Source organism: Entelurus aequoreus, linkage group LG19 (assembly GCF_033978785.1).
Source record: "Entelurus aequoreus isolate RoL-2023_Sb linkage group LG19, RoL_Eaeq_v1.1, whole genome shotgun sequence".
Classification (NCBI taxonomy): domain Eukaryota; kingdom Metazoa; phylum Chordata; class Actinopteri; order Syngnathiformes; family Syngnathidae; genus Entelurus; species Entelurus aequoreus.
This window is the reverse complement of record NC_084749.1, coordinates 7330325-7354807: the sequence shown is the minus strand read 5'-3', so window position 1 is coordinate 7354807 and position 24483 is coordinate 7330325. Positions and strand designations below refer to the sequence as shown.

General features: G+C 38.2%; 1 protein-coding gene across 1 annotated transcript in view; it reads right to left on the bottom strand.

Annotated features, from left to right (window-relative positions):
* LOC133635049 (fibrillin-2-like) overlaps positions 1-24483 on the bottom strand; it is a 209583-nt gene that overhangs the window by 120629 nt on the left and 64471 nt on the right. The window contains exons 6-8 of the mRNA XM_062027781.1: positions 24280-24375; positions 8869-9066; positions 4960-5085 (exon numbers count right to left, since the gene is read on the bottom strand). Coding sequence (XP_061883765.1) covers positions 4960-5085; positions 8869-9066; positions 24280-24375 — 420 coding nt within the window. The remainder of the gene's footprint in view (positions 1-4959; positions 5086-8868; positions 9067-24279; positions 24376-24483) is intronic.

The following is a 24483-nucleotide window of genomic DNA, read 5'->3' as shown; positions in this document are numbered from 1 at the left end:
AGATATGTGTAGACTGCAATTTGATGGCAGTGAACAACAGACTTTTGAACAAGTGAATTTTACAACTCAAAATCTGGTTTTGTCCTTCAATGTGAGGGACGTTTTTAGTCTACATAAGACCAGTACCTTTTTACATTTTAACCGACAGACCACTGACTACGGGCACCTTGGACTCGATACTGGTCCTGTATTTTTCGGACTTAAAACCCTTAAATTTTCTCAAAAATGCACAGTGCGCCTTATATCCCGGTGCGCTTAATGTACGGCATAATTATGGTTGTGCTTACCGACCTCGAAGCAATTTTATTTAGTACATGGTGTAATGATAAGTCCGACCAGTAGATGACAGTCACACATAAGAGATACGTGTAGACTGCAATTTGATGGCAGTGAACAACAGACTTTTGAACAAGTGAATTTTACAACTAAAATCGGGTTTTGTCCTTCAATGTGAGGGACGTTTTTAGACTACATAAGACGACATTTTAACCGACAGACCACTGACTCCGGGCACCTTGGACTCGATACTGATCCTGTATTTTTCGGACTTAAAACCCTTTAATTTTCTCAAAAATGGACAGTGCGCCATATAACCCGGTGCGGCACAATTCTGGTTGTGCTCACCGACCTCGAAGCAATTTTATTTGGTACCTGGTGTAATGATAAGTCTGACCAGTAGATGGCAGTCACACATAAGAGATACGTGTAGACTGCAATTTGATGGCAGTAAACAACAGACTTTTGAACAAGTGAATTTTACAACTCAAAATCTGGTTTTGTCCTTCAATGTCAGGGACGTTTTTAGTCTACATAAGACGAGTACCTTTTTAAATTTGAACCGACAGACCACTGACTCCGGGTACCTTGGAATCGATACCGGTACCGTATTTTTCAGACTTAAAATCCTTTAATTTTCTCAAAAATGGACAGTGCGCCATATAACCCGGTGCGGCATAATTCTGGTTGTGCTTACCGACCTCGAAGCAATTTTATTTGGTACCTGGTGTAATGATAAGTCTGACCAGTAGATGGCAGTCACACATAAGAGATACGTGTAGACTGCAATTTGATGGCAGTGAACAACAGACTTTTGAACAAGTGAATTTTACAACTAAAATCGGGTTTTGTCCTTCAATGTTAGGGACGTTTTTAGACTACATAAGACCAGTACCTTTTTACATTTTAACCGACAGACCACTGACTCCGGGCACCTTGGACTCGATACTGGTCCATTATTTTTCGGACTCAAAACCCTTTAATTTTCTCAAAAATGGACAGTGCGCCTTATATCCCGGTGCGCTTAATGTACGGCATAATTATGGTTGTGCTTACCGACCTCGAAGCAATTTTATTTAGTACATGGTGTAATGATAAGTCCGACCAGTAGATGACAGTCACACATAAGAGATACGTGTAGACTGCAATTTGATGGCAGTGAACAACAGACTTTTGAACAAGTGAATTTTACAACTAAAATCTGGTTTTGTCCGTCAATGTGAGGGACGTTTTTAGACTACATAAAACGACATTTTAACCGACAGACCACTGACTCCGGGCACCTTGGACTCGATACTGGTACTGTATTTTTCGGACTTAAAACCCTTTAATTTTCTCAAAAATGGACAGTGCGCCTTATATCCCGGTGCGCTTAATGTACGGCATGATTATGGTTGTGCTTACAGACCTCGGAGCAATTTTATTTAGTACATAGTGTAATGATAAGTCTGACCAGTAGATGGCAGTCACACATAAGAGATACGTGTAGACTGCAATTTGATGGCAGTGAACAACAGACTTTTGAACAAGTGAATTTTACAACTAAAATCTGGTTTTGTCCTTCAATGTTAGGGACGTTTTTAGTCTACATAAGACCAGTACCTTTTTACATTTTAACCGACAGACCACTGACTTCGGGCACCTTGGACTCGATACTGGTACTGTATTTTTCGGACTTAAAACCCTTTAATTTTCTCAAAAATGGACAGTGCGCCTTATAACCCGGTGCGCTTAATGTACGCCATAATTCTGGTTGTGCTTACCGACCTCGAAGCAATTTTATTTGGTACCTGGTGTAATGATAAGTCTGACCAGTAGATGGCAGTCACACATAAGAGATACGTGTAGACTGCAATTTGATGGCAGTGAACAACAGACTTTTGAACAAGTGAATTTTACAACTCAAAATCTGGTTTTGTCCTTCAAAATGAGGGACGTTTTTAGACTACATAAGACGACATTTTAACCGACAGACCACTGACTCCGGGCACCTTGGACTCGATACTGGTCCAGTATTTTTCGGACTTAAAACCCTTTAATTTTCTCAAAAATGGGCAGTGCGCCTTATATCCCAGTGCGCTTAATGTACGGCATAATTATGGTTGTGCTCACCGACCTCGAAGCAATTTTATTTGGTACCTGGTGTAATGATAAGTCTGACCAGTAGATGGCAGTCACACATAAGAGACATGTGTAGACTGCAATTTGATGGCAGCAAACAACACCAAACAGATTTGGCCCACGACATCATTTTATCTGGTCCGCAAACACCTGGAAATTATGTGTCAACAAAGTACTTCATGTTTTCTAATTAAATGTAATTGTGGAGGTCTCGCTCCTCCGGGTTCTCTGGACCACCAATGACGGACATGACAGCCGTGTTCATCTTTGCGAACAATGATTTATTTTGCAATAAGTTGTGCTTTTCAGCCATGTTAAAGTTTCTCTCGCTCGTTCTCCACCATCAACAACCTCCTCTCCTTCCCGACTGCTGCCTTTAACAGAGCGACAGGTGATCAGACAAACACTCACAGCTGTGTCATCCAAGCACCTGTCACTAATCTCAATGCCGATCCTGACACACCCCGCTTCGCTGCAGGTCCGCAGGCCACGCCCCCCCACAGTAATTTTTTATTTTGACAGATAAAATATATGCACTGCTTGAAATGGCATGGTATCCAATATTGCAACAAATATCACAGTATATTATCATACTTTCCAAACATGTTTTTGTCTGAATAAAAATTTAAAAAAATTACTTCACTTTACAGCAAACTACCCATCAAATGAATAAAAAGTACAATAAATGTTACGTTGTTCTTTACAGCATATTACTGTAAATTGAAAAAAAAAACTACTACTGTTTTTTGCGTTAAAATTCTGTTGACTGAGCTGCCAGTTTTTTAATGTAAAATCTACGGTTGTTGTTTTTGACGGTGTATTACTGCAAATGGAAAGACGGTACGTTTGTTTTTACGGTAGAAAAACTGGCAGCTCAGTTGCCAGAATAAAAAAAAGAACTTGTACTGTTTTTCCATTCACAATACAATGTTGGAAAAAACAATGTCAATTTAACAGTAAAATTCTGGCAACAAAGCTGCCAGATTTTTCCGTAAAATCCCCCCAAAAAACAGTGGTACTGTTTTTTCATTTACCGTAAAATATTGTAATAAATCAAATAAAAACCACTATATTTTACAGTCAAATTTTGTAAATGTAAAGTTTTTACTGTAAAACATACTTGCCAACCCTCCCGTTTTTAGCGGGAGAATCCCGGTATTCAGCGCCTCTCCCGACAACCTCCCGGCAGAGATTTTCTCCCGACAAACTCCCGGTATTCAGCCGGAGCTGGAGGCCACGCCCCCTCCAGCTCAATGCGGACCTGAGACTGAGTGGGGACAGCCTGTTCTCACGTCCGCTTTCCCACAATATAAACAGCTTGCCTGTCCAATGACGTCATAACATCTAGGGCTTTTAGAGAGTAGAGTGCACAACTGCGCACACAACAAGGAGACGAAGCAGAAGAACGAGGAAATTACAGACATGGCGACGCCGTCGACGAGCAAGATGAAGAAATACGCTTGCAAGTTCCGAAACGAATGGAAACAAGAATTTCAGTTCATCCAGGACAGTTCGAAGGGGAAGGTGTATGTTCCCTGTGAATATGTAGAACAGACTTCTCCATGAACACGGTGGCCGAAATGATATACTCATCATGAACGGAGAAGTTAAACAGGACAATACTGCCATCTAATGGATAGCCACCGGAACACTGAAATTCAAGTATTTCTTTTATGTAAATAAAATAAATAAATATATATATATATATATATATATATATATATATATATATATATATATATATATATATATATATATATATATATATATATATATATATATATATATATATATATATATTTATATATATATATAAGAAATACTCGAGTTGGTGAATTCTAGCTGTAAATAACCACGCCCCCAACCACGCCCCCCGCCCCCAACCCCCCCACCCCCACCCCCGACCAAGTCACCCCCCCACCCCCTACCCCCCACCTCCCGATATTGGAGGTCTCAAGGTTGGCAAGTATGCTGTAAAATCAACAAACAGTCTACTTAAAACAATTTATATATATTCACTGTTACAAGTGGCCCTCTGCTGGCAGCTATAACTGCCATGTGGCCCTCAATGAAAACCACTTTGACAACCCCGGTCTGCGTTGTAAGGTGTGGCTGGGGTGTGCCGATAAAGATTGATCGTCAGTCTGACGATTCCTCACAGAAAATGTTAATGTTAATAATTTGACTCCCAAAAGTAATATATTCATCATTTAGGATCAATATGCCACTAGATGCAACTGGACTTCCTAAATTGGTCACAGCAAACAGGAAATGAGAAGAAAGTGAACCCCGGCGTTACGAGGTGAGGGCCCGTTCACGATGCTCACAACTTTATTAATGTTTTCTTTGGTAGACATTATGGTTGATGCAGATTTTCAGTAGTAATTAAGTTAAGATTGTTTTCAAACATTTTTGGACTGCTTAACAACAACTTGAAGCAGCTGTAAGAGATACAGTATGTATACATTAATGGACAATGTTAGGTGTACCAATGGACTAAGGACTGCAATAGGGAGACTATTACGGCTTGGAAAGCTGAAAAAGTGTAAAGACCACGCTCACCTTCACATTTGTGGCTGGTTTCACTCTGACGGTGGCCGGCGGGACATTTGCACTCGTAGGATCCCACGGTGTTGATGCAGTTCCCTCCAGCACAGAGACCCGGCACTGCTTGACACTCGTCCACGTCTGGGAGGGAAAGCAGACAGAAACATGTCAGAAAATGCTGATAAAAACAAAAGTGGTGATATTATTATGCATCCATCCATCCATCCATCTTCTACCGCTTATCCGAGGTCGGGTCGCGGGGGAAGGAGCCTAAGCAGAGAAGCCCAGACTTCCCTCTCCCCAGCCACTTCGTCCAGCTCCGAGGCGTTCCCAGGCCAGCCGGGAGACATAGTCTTCCCAACGTGTCCTGGGTCTTCCCCGTGGCCTCCTACCGGTCGGACGTGCCCTAAACACCTCCCTAGGGAGGCGTTCGGGTGGCATCCTGACCAGATGCCCGAACCACCTCATCTGGCTCCTCTCCATGTGGAGGAGCAGCACCTTTACTTTGAGCTCCTCCCAAATGACAGAGCTTCTCACCCTATCTCTAAGGGAGAGCCCCGTCACCCGACAGAGGAAACTTATTTCGGTCGCTTGAACCCGTGATCTTGTCCTTTCGGTCATAACCCAAAGCTCATGACCATAGGGGAGGATGGGAACAAAGATCGACCGGTAAATTGAGGGCTTTGCCTTCCGGCTCAGCTCCTTCTTCACCACAACGGATCGATACAGTGTCGGCATTACTGAACACGCCACACCGATCCACCTGTCGATCTCACGATCCACTCTTCCCTCACTCATGAACAAGACTCCTAGGTACTTTAATTCCTTCAATTGGGGCAATTATGCACCCATGTACTTTAACACACACATCGTAAGAGCACAGTAGAGCCCTGTTGTTTGCAAAGGTCCCTTAAAATGTCTGTTTTGATAGTGTAAACCGATTCACATTTATGGACAGAATTTCTAAGCGCAGTCAGAGCTTTTGCCGTCTGTGAACTCCTCCCCTAGTGGAGGAATTCAAGCACCTCAGAGTCTTGGGAAGAATGGATCGTGAGATCGACAAGCGGATTGGTGAGGCGTCTACACTGATACGGACCTTGTATTGATCCTTAATGGTGGAAAAGGAACTGAGCCCGAAGGCACAGCTCTCCACTTACCAGTCGATCTACGTTCCTATGGTCATGAGCTTTGGGTTGTGACCGAAAGGTCAAGATCACGGCTACAAGCGGCCAAAATGAGTTTAGGGTGAGCAGCTCTGTCATTCAGGAGGAGCTCAGAGTAAAGCCGTTGGTTGTCCACATCGAGAGGAGCCAGTTGAGGTCGATCGGGCATCTGGTCAGGATGCCCCATCGACGCCTCCCTGGGTAGGTGTTTAGGTCACATCCATCCGGTAGGAGGCCATGGGGAAGACCCAGGACAGAGACTATGTCTCCCAGTTGGCCTGGAAATGCCTCAGGATCCCACAGGAGGAACTGGACAAAGTGGCGGGGGTATTCTGGGATTCTCTGCTTAGGCAGATTCCCCCACGAACCGACCTTGGATAAGCGGAAGAAGATGGATAGATGGATAGCGAGATAACCGGGGTACTCTGCTGTTTTTAAGGACCTAGTGTAGTGCATTGCAGAAGAGTTATTTAAAAATCCTCAATAAGGCAGCTATGTAGTGTTTTTAGGAATCTGCTGAATGTTGAGGAAATTAACTTGTAAAGACAGCACCCTCTGTTGGATTCATAACTGCAGGACTCTTTTTCACCTGCAGATAGTGCCATCGAATCACTTTTCTATCAAAGTTCTCACATTATGAACTGAATCCACTCGGCATCCATCGCACCGGTCACCCAGGGGGGGGGCTCCCCACATCTGCGGCCCCTTCCAAGGTTTCTCATTGTTCCCACTGGGTTGAGTTATTCCTTGCCTTGATGTGGGCTCTGAGCCGAGGATGTCATTGTGGCTTGTGCAGCCCTTTGAGACATTTGTGATTAAGGGCTACTTTGATGGATTGATTGAAGTTACCATTAACAAATGTGAGCGAATGCATAACTGCGAACAGGCGCGGATCTGCTGTGTTTTTGGCTGACTTATTCAAAACATTGTATAACAGAAGACTCACCATGTTGTAACTTGTCACTCACTCCAGGGTCAAGACTTCCAGCAACTCATTCGAAACAGGAAACATTTTTATTAAACGTACGCTTTTCCCAGCATTCACCGTGAGTCATATTTTCCCAGTATTGATGATATAACGCCATTGGGAACGAATGTGCATACCCTTTATTCCCAAAGTGGATTTATTTCCCCCCTCCATAATCCGAAGATGTAGCAAGGGAGCTGTTTTCAATCTATTGAGCTGCCCAACCTGCTTCACTTGAGAACAACACTGTGTGTATGAGACACAGAGGCAGCATGTGGCCGCCAACACCCTGAACCTACATTTGGATTCATGGTCATGTGCGGTTTGCTCTGACTCCAAGTCTCCCAAGGCTCTCTGGTGGCTTGGTGACTTCAGCGCATGTGATTAACAAGGACTTAATCTGGAGCAGACACAAAACGGTGTCTGGCTCACACATGAATACTTTTACGGATATAAAGTAGGGAGGAAATGGTACGCCATAATCACGGTTAGGTACCTACCAGTTCTAGAAAAGACTTCTGCCACTGCTTCGTTTGGTCTACTCGTCTTTCTTCGTTTACATATTTTATGTAGTGCTTTGAAACAACAGAAAAGAGCCCCCAGGAGCTTTAGCACTTTTGCTAGCCAAGACTGGATTGCTCGTCATTTGTTTGCGCGCCCCTCATTTTTAAATGTCCACCAGTTGGGAAACCTTGAAATTCCAACAAATCCGAGATTGACCAGTGCCCGAAACCAATTGTGTTTAATTTTCAGGATTCTAAGGCATACTTGCCAACCCTCCCGTTTTTAGCGGGAGAATCCCGGTATTCAGCACCTCTCTCGACAACCTCCCGGCAGAGATTTTCTCCCGACAAACTCCCGGTATTCAGCCGGAGCTGGAGGCCACGCCCCCTCCAGCTCAATGCGGACCTGAGACTGAGTGGGACAGCCTGTTCTCACGTCCGCTTTCCCACAATATAAACAGCTTGCCTGCCCAATGACGTCATAACATCTAGGGCTTTTATAGAGTGCACAACTGCGCACACAACAAGGAGACGAAGCAGAAGAACGAGGAAATTACAGACATGGCGGCCGAAATGATATACTCATCATGAACGGAGAAGTTAAACAGGACAATACTGCCATCTAATGGCAAGCCACCGGAACACTGAAATTCAAGTATTTTTTTTTTTTCTATGTAAATAAAATATATATATATATATATATATATATATATATATATATATATATATATATATATATATATATATATATATATATATATATATATATATATATATATATATATATATATATATAATTCACTGAAAGTCAAGTATTTCATATATATATATATATATATATATATATATATATATATATATATATATATATATATATATATATATATATATATATATATATATATATATATATATATATATGCAATATATATGAAATACTCGAGTTGTTGAATTCTAGCTGTAAATAACCAATCGAGTTCAAATCTTTGTCGAGTAGGTTAAGCTGGGTGAGAATATGACTTATGGGGTCGATTTAATAACAGCGCTAGCAATGCGGTCTATTTGCCAGGAAAATAACAGCAATACTGAGCTGGCATTTTGTATGTTAAACCAGGATGTTTAAATGTTGAAAAATGATTACAAACTGCCTTTTGTCCAAAGTCCAGGCCTGCTGCTATGTACATGTAAACACCCCCCCAGATTTGTTGATACTGGTTTTCAGGATGCCGGAGCGTGTTCCCCCGGGGTGACGACACGTAAAGTTTGTATATCGGGGGAAGCGCATCCTCACCTTGGCAGGCTCCGGTGCGGATGTTGGGAATGAAGCCGCGTCTGCACGGGTGGGGCTGGGCGGGGCACTGCTCGCAAGGGTGACCCCATGCGCGCCCGATGGTGGCGCAGCAGAGCGTCTTGGTGCAGACTATCCCGCTGAGCTGGCCCTGGCACATCTGGTTGTTCACCTGCGTGAAACACGGTCCAGTCCTGTAGTCTGTTTGAGGGGAGAGCAGAAATGACCTATTAATGAATTACAATAACACTTTGAGTCATTGCAGTGATCACATCTCGAGATGCGGAGGAGGATTATTTGAGGAAACACTTGGGTTGAGTCATTGATCTTTGGCAGGGTTTTAACAACATGACTCATACCTTGAAACAAAGCCTTACTTTTATTGTTTTAAGTTGCTCTGAAACCGAATTGGCTTGCAAAGAGAAGCGTTTACAAGTAACAGTTTTCACCAAGACTTAACAAGAACAATACTGGTGTTGGTAGCAGCGGAACCGACCTTGTGAAAGCGCACGTTGTTCCAGTTAGCCACAGGGCTGCAACGACCGCTAGGCTCTGGCACACATTTGGACGTGACCATTGGTGAGCCTCGATTTGAAAAGACACGACTTGAAGACAACGCAACACACTCGTGACAACGCACCCCGTAACACAAAAGTCCCACAGATGTGCTCATGGGGACACGATAGCATCAACAAGGGCGATAATGTAAACGAAGGCAAAGTGATCTCATGCGGAAACCATTTAAGCGATCCAAACGCTGAAGCCCCTTACAGGAGAACTTGCAACCGGAGCGCCAGAGCAAACACGGCCTTCGATTTAAAACAACGAGATCGACACCGTGGATATGAAAGTGAGACCGCTCGCTTGGCAGTTGTGAACCGTGAACTGTGGAGAGAGGTGGTGTGTTCAAGGTTTGAGCTGGAGTGATAAATCTGCGTGAGGTTAGCAGACTTATTGCCCTCAGCAGCTCCTGGTGCTACATGAAAAGTGATCTCATGTGGGAGAACAAAAAGCACGGGAGGCGCAGAGAGAAAAAAAAGTAGGTCAAAAGTGACTTTATGAATAAAACAAGCTCCCTCTCTCATATATCCACCCTGTCTTGTCCATTTTGGGATTTCCTGCCTGCCAATCGGGTTCTATTTGATCTTTCCAAGGTCCACTGATCCTGTTCTCATCAGGCTTTAGGAGGATTCCATCGGGGAAAGTAAAGCACCAATCAGAATCTAATCCATCAATCCAGTTGCTATGATCTTTATCCTGTTCTGGGTCACAAGAAAGCCGGAGCCTGTCCTATGTAACCTTACCAAAAGTAAGGTTTGGTCGGGTTCAGTATGACTTTTTTTGTTTTTCCATTGGAATTAACTTTCGAGCATGGGTTTTGGTTTGGGTACGATTGAAGGTATTCCAGCAGATAACTTTCCTGTACGTGTGGAACCGGTAGAAAAATCAAGTCAATGCGACTAAAAGACGGAATGGCACTACTAGTTAGGTGTGTCTAAGGTATACACGGTCTTATCGTACTGTACTGTCATTATTTCTCATGATGTTTTCCTCCACCTTGGAGGTAGGGAGTGGTACCAAATTCGGTACTATGATAGGCACTGACCAAATTCCGTCGGTACAACAGGATATTGATCAAAACGGTGCCGTATTTCGATACCTTTGTTACAATTGACGTTACGTCCGGTTGCAGACTAAACACTGGCTCACGTAAACGATCAGTCAAGCAGCACTCGGGGTGGACTCAGCCAAACTACCTCTAAGTAACGTTGCAATTATCAACACCAACCGAGCAAGTATGCTTGGTAGAAAACATCCAAATGAGTAAGGCCTTACTCTTCCAAAATGCGCTAGAATTGGATTTGCCATAGACTATTATTAGCATTGGTAATTTTACATAGCGATTTTAACACCTCCAAATTTTTCTCATGAGAACTACATATAAGATGAATGTTACAATCAAACAGCTGGTGAGTACTAAGAATAATGCTTTGTAGGGCGCAACATAACATATTCAGCTTCAACTTCCTAGTTGGACAACAAACCATAGACAGACCCGTCCAAATAGGGACCCTCCTGTTGGTAGCAAACATGGCGCCCTGTAGTCAGTCTTTTGACCAATCAGAGAAGAGATCGTCCGGCCAGGCCCTCTCTGATTGGCCAAACGCCCCTCATGTGACTACAGGGCGCCAAGTTTGCTACCCGCTTTGAAACCATACTCTCGCTATAAACAGCTGTAAGACAGTATACAGTACTGCTTTCTAACGTCTTGGAAGTGCAACCGCATGGCTAATGAGACTCAAATCTGATTCTATAACAACTGTCCATCCATCCATCCTACTGCCGCTGCTTATCCGAGTCCAGGTCGTGGGGGCAGCAGTCTAAGCAGAGATGCCCAGACTTCCCTGTCCACGGCCACCTCCTCTAGTTCTACAGAGGGGATACCGAGGAGTTCCCAGGCCAGCTGTGAGACATAGTCCCTCAAACGCGTCATAGGTCTACACCGAGGTCTCCTCCCGGCTAGACATGCCCGAAACACCTCACCAGGGAGGCGTCCAGGAGGCATCCGTAGTAGATGCCCGAGCCATCTCAGCTGGCTCCTCTCGACGTGAAGGAGCAGCAGCTCTACTCGGATGACCGAGCTCCTCACCCTATCTCTGAGGGTGATCTCAGACATTCTGTGGAGGAAACTCATTTCTGCCGCTTGCATATTTCGGTTATAACAACCGGATCCAAAAATGTCAATAAAACACACACAAAAGTACCAAAAATTGGTACCGTTGAGTACCTGGTATTGATTTCCAGGAACCGGATATTTGTACCGTACTGGTTTGATAATGATCAGTACCTAGTCCTTCTTGGAGGGTCTGGCAAGGTCCGAAATAGGCCCAAATGTTAAGGGAACTGAACTTCCTCGAACCTATTAGGGGCGCCAAGAACTTTTTAGGTTAAGACCTTTTTGGGGGAGCCAGGGCTAATTCATACTGGGATAGTTTAACGTAGACTTTTTAAAAGTTTTAGATTGGAATGGGGTGGAGTGGGGGATCCCCGATAGTGATTTTGGTCAACAGGGCCCCAGAGTTTAGTTCTACACCCCTGCTCATGACACAGCATACGGGTCTAATAAATCTCTCAAGGACGATGCCACCCACATGGAAATAAAACCAGGGAAAAGGAGAAGTCGGATGACTAAAAGGAAAAAGGGAACATCAGCCAACTGCGGTGGTGTGGGCTTTGATTGTTTCTCTCCTTTTTTCACACACATATTTCTTTGTGTGCAGGAAAACACAACATCTGAGCCCTGAGCCAAACTAAAGACCGAGGCTACAGTACACCAACACGTCGTCGTACGTCCTTCAGAACCAAAAAGGGCAGTAAAGAAAACAACCACATGTGTCGCCCATGTGACGCGTTGGTATAAATCGGGGCGTATGCGGTGGCGGGTCAGGGACGCATTTATTTGGTGAACATTTCCGCATCTGGACGTATGTAAATTTGGAGCGTGAGCTCAGGCATCTCAGGACATGAGAACGAGCCAACATGGGGAAGCAATTTGGTCTCGAAAATTTTTTTCCCCAGACCTTTTTTTTAGGTCTCATTCATCAGGTTTTTATTCAACACCATAAAGGGTTGCAGCCACCGAGGCCAAGCGCTGACCTTCCCCCCCCCCCTTACCCCCCCGTCGCTCAGTCGGGGCAGAGTATGAACGGAGGGGACGTCTCCAGTCACGCTCCGCTGAAAGTCGGATTAAAGCCCGATAAAACGGTCTCAAGGTCGAGGTAGGGGGAGAAAAAAATCCTGTCTGGAACAGGAAATGTTCTGCACTTTCCCATCATTCCTGTCCGGTTGTGTGATCGTAAAGCTCGGCCGAGCAAGATCTGTTTCAGACTCGTTCGTCTGAAAGAAAGAAAGCAGAACTGGGACGATAAAGAACTGGAAATATGAGTCCAGTGCTCGGTAATTAGATGTGGGAATCTCGGGGCTCCTCACCAATACATCCCATTCTTGTGGTGATGACTCCATTTAACTCGATTCTTGATTCCAACCGATTCTAGCAGTGAATTATTTGGAATAATAATTGTGTGAATGCTCCAAAACATTCACACATGCTTTTCTACACCAACATTCATCTATTTATTCAACTTCTTCTTCTCCAGATTTTGCCCGCTTTACCTTCCACATCTTTTCACCCGATTCAAACCGTTCCAACTTCAAACTGTTCAGCCTATTCGGGAATCGCTGGCTTTCCCTTGACAAAAAACAAAAATTCCCAGATTTCCAGGTTTTCCGGGATATTTTTCCCATTCAAAATGAATTGGCCATTTTTCAAACTTCTGCCATTTCCACATTTTTCAACCAATTCAAACCATTCCACCTTGAACACGTTCCACTCATCCAGGACATTCAAACTATCATTTTTTCAAGTTCAAAACAATTCCAGGAATTCTCAGAATTCCCGGTTTTTCTAACCCTATTTTCACCCTTTTTTCTATCGACTACTCCTTTCACAATTTTCAACCTACTTCAATCGTTCCAGCGCCGAAACATTCCTCTTAATCAGGACAAAAAACCAAGTTGTATTTTGAACTGAAAAAATTCACGGTTTCCGCGAAATTTCAAGACTTCCTTAATAGCATTTCTCAATTAAAAATGTTACTACTTCAACATTTCTCGGCCGTTTTGTAAAATTCCAACACCAACCATTCAAAGCATTACAATTTTTTAGCATTTTCAAAAAAATTCCCGCTTTTCCTGGAATTCCCATTGAAAATGGAAAATTTTTCAAGTTCCACAACTCCCACATTTTTATCCGATTCAAACCGTTCCAACTTCAAAAAATTTAGCTTGTTCATTATTACATGCTCCCTTTGAACAATTATAAACAAATTCCTGGATTTCCTAGAATTCCCCAGTTTTTAGGGACATTTTCCCTATTCAAAATGAATTGTCCGTTTTTCAAACATCCACAATTCCCACATTTTTCAACCGATTCAAACCACCACACCTTCAACACATTCAATTCATCCTGGAAATTCAAACAACCGTTTTTCCACGTTCAACAAATTTCCAGGAATTCCTGTTTTTGTCTAACCTTATTTCCAATCTCCGTCTTTCCACGTTCAACAAATTTCCAGGAATTCCTGTTTTTGTCTAACCTTATTTCCAACCTTTTTCCTTTCACATTATTCAACGCATTTCAACCCTTCCACTGTCAAAACATTCCTCTAAGTCATGACAAAAAAACTAATTGGTTTAAGAACTTGAAAAATTCCCGGTTTTCCCGAAATTCCGCAATACAATTTTTCAATTGGAAAAACTTTTACTACTTCAACATTTCTTGACCGATTTAAACAATTCCAACACCAACCAATTCAGGACAGTCATGCTCACAATCATATTTGAAAAAAATTATCTTTTCCAAAAATTCCCAAATTTCCAGGAAGTTCCCATTGAAATTAATGGGACATTTTCCAAGTTGCACAATTCCCACATTTTTCAACCTATTCAAACCATTCCACCTTCAACACATTCCACTCATCCTGGACATTCAAACTATCATTTTTTCAAGTTCAAAGAAATTCCAGGAATTCACAGAATTCCGAACCCTATTTTCACCCTTTTTTCTATCGACTACTCCTTTCACAATTTTCAACCTACTTCAATTGTTCCAGCGCCAAAACATTCCTCTTAATCAGGACAAAAAACAAAGTTGTATTTTGAACCGGAAAAATTCACGGTTTCCGCGAAATTCCAAGACTTCCTTCATACTATTTCTCAATTAAAAATATTACTACTTCAACATTTCTCGACCGTTTTGTAAAATTCCAACACCAACCATTCAAAACATTCAAATTTTTTAGCATTTTCAAAAAAATTCCCGCTTTTCCTGAAATTCCCGTTGAAAAGAATGGAACATTTTTCAAAGTTCCACAACTCCCACATTTTCATCCGATTCAAACCGTTCGAACTTCAAAAAAATTTAGCTTGTTCATTATTACATGCTCCCTTTGAACAATTATAAACAAATTCCTGGATTTCCTAGAATTCCCCAGTTTTTAGGGACATTTTCCCCATTCAAAATGAATTGTCCGTTTTTCAAACATCCACAATTCCCACATTTTTCAACCGATTCAAACCATCACACCTTCAACACATTCAATTCATCCTGGAAATTCAAACAACCGTTTTTCCACGTTCAACAAATTTCCAGGAATTCCTGTTTTTGTCTAACCTTATTTCCGATCTCCGTTTTTCCACGTTCAACAAATTTCCAGGAATTCCTGTTTTTGTCCAACCTTATTTCCAATCTCCGTCTTTCCACGTTCAACAAGTTTCCAGGAATTCCTGTTTTTGTCTAACCTTATTTCCAACCTTTTTCCTTTCACATTATTCAACGCATTTCAACCCTTCCACTGTCAAAACATTCCTCTAAGTCAGGACAAAAAAACTAATTGGTTTAAGAACTTGAAAAATTCCCGGTTTTCCCGAAATTCCGCAATACAATTTTTCAATTGGAAAAACTTTTACTACTTCAACATTTCTTGACCGATTTAAACAATTCCAACGCCCACCAATTCAGGACAGTCATGCTCACAATCATATTTGAAAAAAATTCTTTTTTCCAAAAATTCCCAAATTTCCAGGAAGTTCCCATTGAAATGAATGGGACATTTTTCCAAGTTGCACAATTCCCACATTTTTCAACCTATTCAAACCATTCCACCTTCAACACATTCCACTCATCCTGGACATTCAAACTATCATTTTTTCAAGTTCAAAGAAATTCCAGGAATTCACAGAATTCCGAACTCTATTTTCACCCTTTTTTCTATCGACTACTCCTTTCACAATTTTCAATCTACTTCAATCGTTCCAGCGCCGAAACATTCCTCTTAATCAGGACAAAAAACGAAGTTGTATTTTGAACTGTAAAAATTCACGGTTTCTGCGAAATTCCAAGACTTCCTTAATACTATTTCTCAATTAAAAATGTTACTACTTCAACATATCTCGGCCGTTTTGTAAAATTCCAACACCAACCATTCAAAACATTACAATTTTTTAGCATTTTCAAAAAATTTCCCGCTTTTACTGGAATTCCCATTGAAAATGGAACATTTTTCAAGTTCCACAACTCCCACATTTTTATCCGATTCAAACCGTTCCAACTTCAAAAAATGTAGCTTGTTCAGTATTGCATGCTCCCTTTGAACAATTATAAACAAATTCCCGGATTTCCTAGAATTCCCAGTTTTTAGGGACATTTTCCCCATTCAAAATGAATTGTCCGTTTTTCAAACATCCACAATTCCCACATTTTTCAACCGATTCAAACCATCACACCTTCAACTCATTCAATTCATCCTGGAAATTCAAACAACCATTTACCCACGTTCAACAAATTTCCAGGAATTCCTGTTTTTGTCTAACCTTATTTCCAACCTTTTTCAGTAAGATGACTCCTTTCACATTTTTCAATCCATTTCAACCCTTCCACTGTCAAAACATTCCTTTTAAATCAGGACAAAAAAAACAAGTTGGTTTAAGAACTTGAAAAATTCCCAGTTTTCCCGAAATTCTGTAACACCATTTTTCAATTAATAAACTGTTACTACTTCAACATTTGTTGACCGATTTAAACAATTCCAACACCAACCAATTCAGGACAGTCATATTTGAAAAAAATCATATTTGAAAAAAATTTGTTTTTCCAAAAATTCCCAAATTTCCAGGAAGTTCCCATTGAAATGAATGGGACATTTTTCCAAGTTGCACAATTCCCACATTTTTCAACCAATTCAAACCATTCCTCCTTCAACACATTCCACTCATCCAGGACATTCAAACTATCATTTTTTCAAGTTCAAAGAAATTCCAGGAATTCCCAGAATTCCCGGTTTTTCTAACCCTATTTTCACCCTTTTTTCTATCGACTACTCCTTTCTCAATTTTCAACCTACTTCAATCGTTCCAGCGCCGAAACATTCCTCTTAATCAGGACAAAAAACGAAGTTGTATTTTGAACTGTAAAAATTCCCGGTTTTCCCGAAATTCTGCAATACAATTTTTCAATTGGAAAAACTTTTACTACTTCAACATTTCTTGACCGATTTAAACAATTCCAACACCCACCAATTCAGGACAGTCATGCTCCCAATCATATTTGAAAAAAATTCGCTTTTCCAAAAATTCCCAAATTTCCAGGAAGTTCCCATTGAAATGAATGGGACATTTTTCCAAGTTGCACAATTCCCACATTTTTCAACATATTCAAACCATTTCAACATCAACACATTCCACTCATCCTGGACATTCAAACTTTCCCAAGTGTAGAGGTTTTTTACATGTAGAAAACAATCTTAATAGATTTTTTTTTTTTTTAAATTGCTAAAAATAAATTAGGAAAAAAAAAAATAATAATAATAATAATAATAATATATATATATATATATTTTTGTATTTCTTATTTTTTTTATTATGAATTCATTTAGAACCAGAATGAATAAATATCATAATTCGGATGAGAATTAATTTTTTTTAACACCCCTAAAAGTTAAATAGACTTTGCTGTGAGAGAGGGTCAATATGTCAAAGGATAAAATACGTGTGTGTGTGTGTGTGTGTGTGTGTGTGTGTGTGTGTGTGTGTGTGTGTGTGTGTGTGTGTGTGTGTGTGTGTGTGTGTGTGTGTGTGTGTGTGTGTGTGTGTGTGTGTGTGTGTGTGTGTGTGTGTTTGATTTCAAACCGGATGTCGTCTCTAGACTTTGTACAGCTGGTCATTTGGTCTAAATGTAATCTATCACACTTGTGTGTGTGTGTGTGTGTGTGTGTGTGTGCGTGTGTGTGTGTGTGTGTGTGTGTGTGTGTGTGTGTGTGTATTCTTGTATTTCTACCCTTCTTGAGACATGAAGAAGGAAAAGTATCTTCCATATGAGGAGGTGTGAACAAGTGATGACATAAATCATGGTCCCAATAACATTGCATCTAAAAAGTTAAAGTTCCAATGGTGTAGCGAAATTATTCTCTGCATTTGACCCATCACCCTTGATCACCCCCTGGGAGGTGAGGGGAGCAGTGAGCAGCAGCGGTGGCCGTGCCCGGGAATCATTTTTGGAGATTCAACCCCCAATTCCAAGCCTTGATGCTGAGTGCCAAGCAGGGAGGTAATGGCTCCCATTTTTTTATAGTCTTTGGTATGACTCGGCCGGGGTGTGTGTAACAAATTGAAATGCGCCCCCTTTGGCCAAAATTAATAAAACATAAAATAAATATGTATATAGAGACATACTGTAATAACGAAGTAAATAATGAAGATTAAAAACCAATTACAAACAAAACAATTAAAAAAAATAACTAAAAGCTTATCTTTTTTATATTTGCATAGTATGTATGTATTATTAATGTTGTAAATACACATCTTTATATATCTAGACAGGCTGGTCCTAAAGAGGGAGGCATTTTTCTCAGGTCTCAAGAAGGTAAGAAGTACATGAAAATGTGTGAAGTGCATGGAAGAAATTGGAAGTGCGCCCCCTCTGGCCAACATATGAAATAACAAGTGTGTTTAAGAAATTGAAATGTGACCCGTATGGCTAAAATTAATCAAATAAATATGTATATAGAGACATGCTGTAATAATGAAGTAAATAATGAAGATTAAAAACCAATTACACACAAAAAAAATAAAAAAAATAACTAAAAGCTTACTTGTTTTATATGTGCATAGTATGTATATATTATTAATGTTGTAAATACACATCTTTATATATCTAGAAAGGCTGGTCCTAAAGAGGTAGACATTTTTCTCAGGTCTCCAGAAGGTAAGAAGTACATGAAAGTGTGTGAAGTGCATGGAAGAAATTGGAAGTGCTCCCCCTCTGGCCAACATATGAAATAACAAGTGTGTGTAAGAAATTGAAATGTGACCCGTATGGCTAAAATTAATAAAATAAACATGTATATAGAGACATACTGTAATAACGAAGTAAATAATGAAGATTAAAAACCAATTACAAACAAAAAAAATTAAAAAAATAACTAAAAGCTTACTTGTTTTATATTTGCATAGTATGTATATATTATTAATGTTATAAATACACATCTTTATATATCTAGAAAAGCTGGTCCTAAAGAGGTAGGATTTTTCCAGAGGTCTCCAGAAGGTAAGAAGTACGTGAAAGTGTGTGAAGTGCATGGAAAAAATTGGAAGTGCTCCCCCTCTGGCCAACATATGAAATAACAAGTGTGTGTAAGAAATTGAAATGCGCCCCCTTTGGCCAAAATGAATAAAACATAAAATAAATATGTATATAGAGACATACTGTAATAACTTGAAGTAAATAATGAAGATTAAAAACAAATTACAAACAATTTTTTTTTTAAATAACTAAAAGCTTACTTTTTTTATATTTGCATAGTATGTATATATTATTAATGTTGTAAATACATATCTTTATATATCTAGACAGGCTGGTCCTAAAGAGGTAGGCATTTTTCCAGAGGTCTCCAGAAGGTCAGAAGTACATGAAAGTGTGTGAAGTGCATGGAAGAAATTGGAAGTGCTCCCCCTCTGGCCAACATATGAAATAACAAGTGTGTGTAAGAAATTGAAATGTGACCCGTATGGCTAAAATTAATAAAATAAACATGTATATAGAGACATGCTGTAATAATGAAGTAAATAATGAAGATTAAAAACCAATTACAAACAAAAAAAAATTAAAAAATAACTAAAAGCTTACTTGTTTTATATTTGCATAGTATGTATATATTATTAATGTTATAAATACACATCTTTATATATCTAGAAAAGCTGGTCCTAAAGAGGTAGGATTTTTCTAGAGGTCTCCAAAAGGTCAGAAGTACATGAAAGTGTGTGAAGTGCATGGAAGAAATTGGAAGTGCTCCCCCTCTGGCCAACATATGACATAACAAGTGTGTATAAGAAATTGAAATGTAACCCGTATGGCTAAAATTAATAAAATAAATATGTATATAGAGACATACTGTAATAACGAAGTAAATAATGAAGATTAAAAACCAATTACAAACAAATAATTTTTTAAAAAATAACTAAAAGCCTACTTGTTTTATATTTGCATAGTATGTATATATTATTAATGTTGTAAATACACATCTTTATATATGTAGAAAGGCTGGTCCTAAAGAGGTAGGATTTTTCCAGAGGTCTCAAGAAGGTCAGAAGTACATGAAAGTGTGTGAAGTGCATGGAAGAAATTGGAAGTGCTCCCCCTCTGGCCAACATATGAAATAACAAGTGTGTGTAAGAAATTGAAATGCGCCCCCTTTGGCCAAAATGAATAAAACATAAAATAAATATGTATATAGAGACATACTGTAATAACTTGAAGTAAATAATGAAGATTAAAAACAAATTACAAACAATTTTTTTTTTTTAAATAACTAAACGCTTACTTTTTTTATATTTGCATAGTATGTATATATTATTAATGTTGTAAATACACATCTTTATATATCTAGACAGGCTGGTCCTAAAGAGGGAGGATTTTTCCAGAGGTCTCCAGAAGGTCAGAAGTACATGAAAGTGTGTGAAGTGCATGGTCTTGTTCCCCCTTCCTCACATAAATAAATGTCGCTGGTGTGTGTTTAGTAGTTTGTTTCTCCCGAGCGTAGCGGCGTTTCTTATCGTCAAACCTTCCCCTGGCCTGCAGCGTAACGTGGCGTACCCAAGCCTGAGAGCGAGTGAATGGATGAATAAAAAAAGGCCAAACAGGAAGCACGGATCAACTCCCGCACTTATCTGCTCCCTCGGCCCCGTTCCACTTTCACACGTGAAAACATTGATGTCATTGTTTCTGCCGCCGGGAGAAAATCCATCAAGACGTGGACGCTTATTTGCGTGTGTTTACGGAGGGAAATGTGCAACAATGGCGTCCAGTAATGGAGGGACATCAATACTGTAGCATTTATAGTGTGACATGTGAATGGTTCTGTGTTGGCGTTCCTGTGGTAATGACTCATCAATAACAAATACAAAATGACGTTTCAGGGTAAATTGCGTGTGTAATGCTAACTTGGGTTAGCACAATAGCAGATAGCGTCAAACAAAATAGTTGGCTTTTAGGTGTATGTCCTGCAAAACTCACAAAACAATGCTAAAACCATCCTCTTATTGACAGGAATTCTACTTTTTTATCATCTAACAATAACAATGTTACATTTATTGATAAAAATTCAACTTTTTTATTCTCTTACTATACAAAACCATCCTCTTATTGACAGGAATTCTACTTTTTTATCATCTAACAATAACAATTTTACATTTATTGATAAAAATTCAACTTTTTTATGCTCTTACTATACAAAACCATCCTCTTATTGACAGGAATTCTACTTTTTTATCATCTAACAATAACAATGTTACATTTATTGATAAAAATTCAACTTTTTTATTCTCTTACTATACAAAACCATCCTCTTATTGACAGGAATTCTACTTTTTTATCATCTAACAATAACAATTTTACATTTATTGATAAAAATTCAACTTTTTTATGCTCTTACTATACAAAACCATCCTCTTATTGACAGGAATTCTACTTTTTTATCATCTAACAATAACAATGTTACATTTATTGATAAAAATTCAACTTTTTTATTCTCTTACTATACAAAACCATCCTCTTATTGACAGGAATTCTACTTTTTTATCATCTAACAATAACAATTTTACATTTATTGATAAAAATTCAACTTTTTTATGCTCTTACTATACAAAACCATCCTCTTATTGACAGGAATTCTACTTTTTTATCATCTAACAATAACAATGTTACATTTATTGATAAAAATTCAACTTTTTTATTCTCTTACTATACAAAACCATCCTCTTATTGACAGGAATTCTACTTTTTTATCATCTAACAATAACAATTTTACATTTATTGATAAAAATTCAACTTTTTTATGCTCTTACTATACAAAACCATCCTCTTATTGACAGAAATTCAACTTTTTTATCATCTAACAATAACAATGTTACATTTATTGATAAAAATTCATCTTTTTTATGCTCTTACTATACAAAACCATCCTCTTATTGACAGGAATTCAACTTTTTTATGATCTAACAATAACAATTTTACATTTATTGATAAAAATTCAACTTTTTTATACTCTTACTATACAAAACCATCCTCTTATTGACAGGAATTCAACTTTTTTATCATCGAACAATAACAATTTTACATTTATTGATAAAAATTCAACTCTTTTGTGCTCTTACTATAAAAAAAAACATTTTTATTGATACAAATTCAACTTGTTTATGCTCTAACAAAAAAAAATTGTGATAAAAATGTTAGTTTTATGCTCTAATTATATATTTAAAAAAAAATTTATTGACAGGAATTCAACTTTTTTATGATCTAACAAAAACATTTTTATATTTATTGATACAAATTCAACTTTTTTATGCACTTACTATCACAAATTATCCTTTTATTGATACAAATTCTACTTTTTTATGCTCTTACTATAAGAAAATATATTTTTATTGATACAAATTGTTTATGCTCTAACAACAATTTTTGTGATAAAATTTTACTGTTTTATGCTCCAACTAAAAACAGTATTTTTTTTTTATTGACAGGAATTCAACTTTTTTATGCTCGAACTAAAGAAATAATAATTTTATTGATACAAATTCAACTTTTTTATGCACTTACTATCAAAAATCATCCTTATATTGATACAAATTTTAGTTTTTTATGCTCTTACTATAAAAAAAAAAATGTTATTGATACAAATTCAACTTGTTTATGCTGTAACAAAAATGGTTGTGATAAAAATGTTACTGTTTTATGCTCTAACTATAAAAAAATATTTTTTTATTGACAGGAATTCAACTTTTTTATGATCTAACAAAAAATTGTTATATTTATTGATACAAATTCAACTTTTTTATGCACTTACTATCACAAATTATCCTTTTATTGATTAAAAAAATCAACTTTTTTATGCTCTAACTAAAGAAAAAATCATTTTATCGATACAAATTCAACTTTTTTTATGCTCTTACTATAAAAAAATATATTTAGATTGATACAAATTCAACTTGTTTATGCTCTAACACATTTTTTTTGAATTTTTGTGATAAAAATGTTACTGTTTTATGGTCTAAGTATAAAAAAAACATTTTTTTATTTACAGGAATTCAACCTTTTTATGCTGTAACTATAAAAAATTATCCTGTTATTGATAAAAATTCAATTATTTTGTGATCTAACTAAAAATAATAATAATTGTGTTGATACAAATTAAACTTTTTATGATCTAACAAAAAATGTTTTACATTTATTAATACATATTCAACTTTTTTATGCACTTACTATCACAAATTATCCTTTTATTGATTAAAAAAAATCTACTTTTTTATGCTCTTACTATAAAAAATATATTTTTATTGATACAAATTGTTTATGCTCTAACAACAATTTTTGTGATACAATTTAATTGTTTTATGCTCCAACTATAAAAATGTTTTTATTTTTTCAATGACAGGAATTTAACTTTTTTATGCTCTAACTAAAAAAAAAAATCCTTTTATTGATACAAATTCAACTTGTTTATGCTCTAACTAAAAAAATAATAATTTTATTGATACAAATTCAACTTTTTTATGCTCTTACTATAAAAAATATATTTGTATTGATACAAATTAAAATTGTTTATGCTCTAACAAACATGTTTATAATTTTTATGTTACTGTTTTATGCTCTAACTCTAATTTTTTTTATTTTTTTTATTTACAGGAATTAAACTTTTTTATGCTCATACTATAAAAAAAATATATTTTATTGATACCAATTCAATTTTTTTATGCTATAACAAAAATGTTTTTAATTTTTGTGATAAAAATGTTACGGTTTTATGCTGGAACTATAAAAAAATATATTTTTTTATTGACAGGAATTCAACTTTTTTATGCTCTAACTTTTTTAGCTAATTGTGCAGCTGAACACCTCAGATGAGTCATATACTGCATATTGATACTTGACACATGTCAACTGTCAGCATTTTAGCACGCTAACTTAAACATGCTAACTTGCTTTTTTCGCTAATTGTGCAGCCAAACCCCTCAGATGAGTCATATACTGCATATTGCTACTTGACACATGTCAACTGTTAGCGTGCTGAAATTAGCTTGCTAGCACTTTTTGCTAATACTTTTTGCTAATTGTACATGCTCGCGCTTCAGTCGTACGACTTAGCACTCGACGCATTTCAACTGTTAACGGTAGCATTCCAGTTGGGCTCGCACACTTCAGGGTTGGCGCGCATTTTTCTCCCATAACTCAATTTTATTTATTTTTTTTGCATGTGTGCTTTTTCGATTTTGTCTGGGTTGTGGAATGGCGGCGTGACCTCTCACCTCTCTCGCACTGCGGGCCGGTGAAGCCGTACACGCACGCGCACCTGTTGGGGCCGATGCAGCGTCCGCCGTTCTGGCAGCCGTTCTCGCACACAGCTGGAAGAACAACAACAACAACAAAACGATGATGAAATGCCTTTTTTTTCCTCTTTTCTTTACTATTTTTTATGGAGCTCCTACAGGGACATGGGGGAAATTTTTATT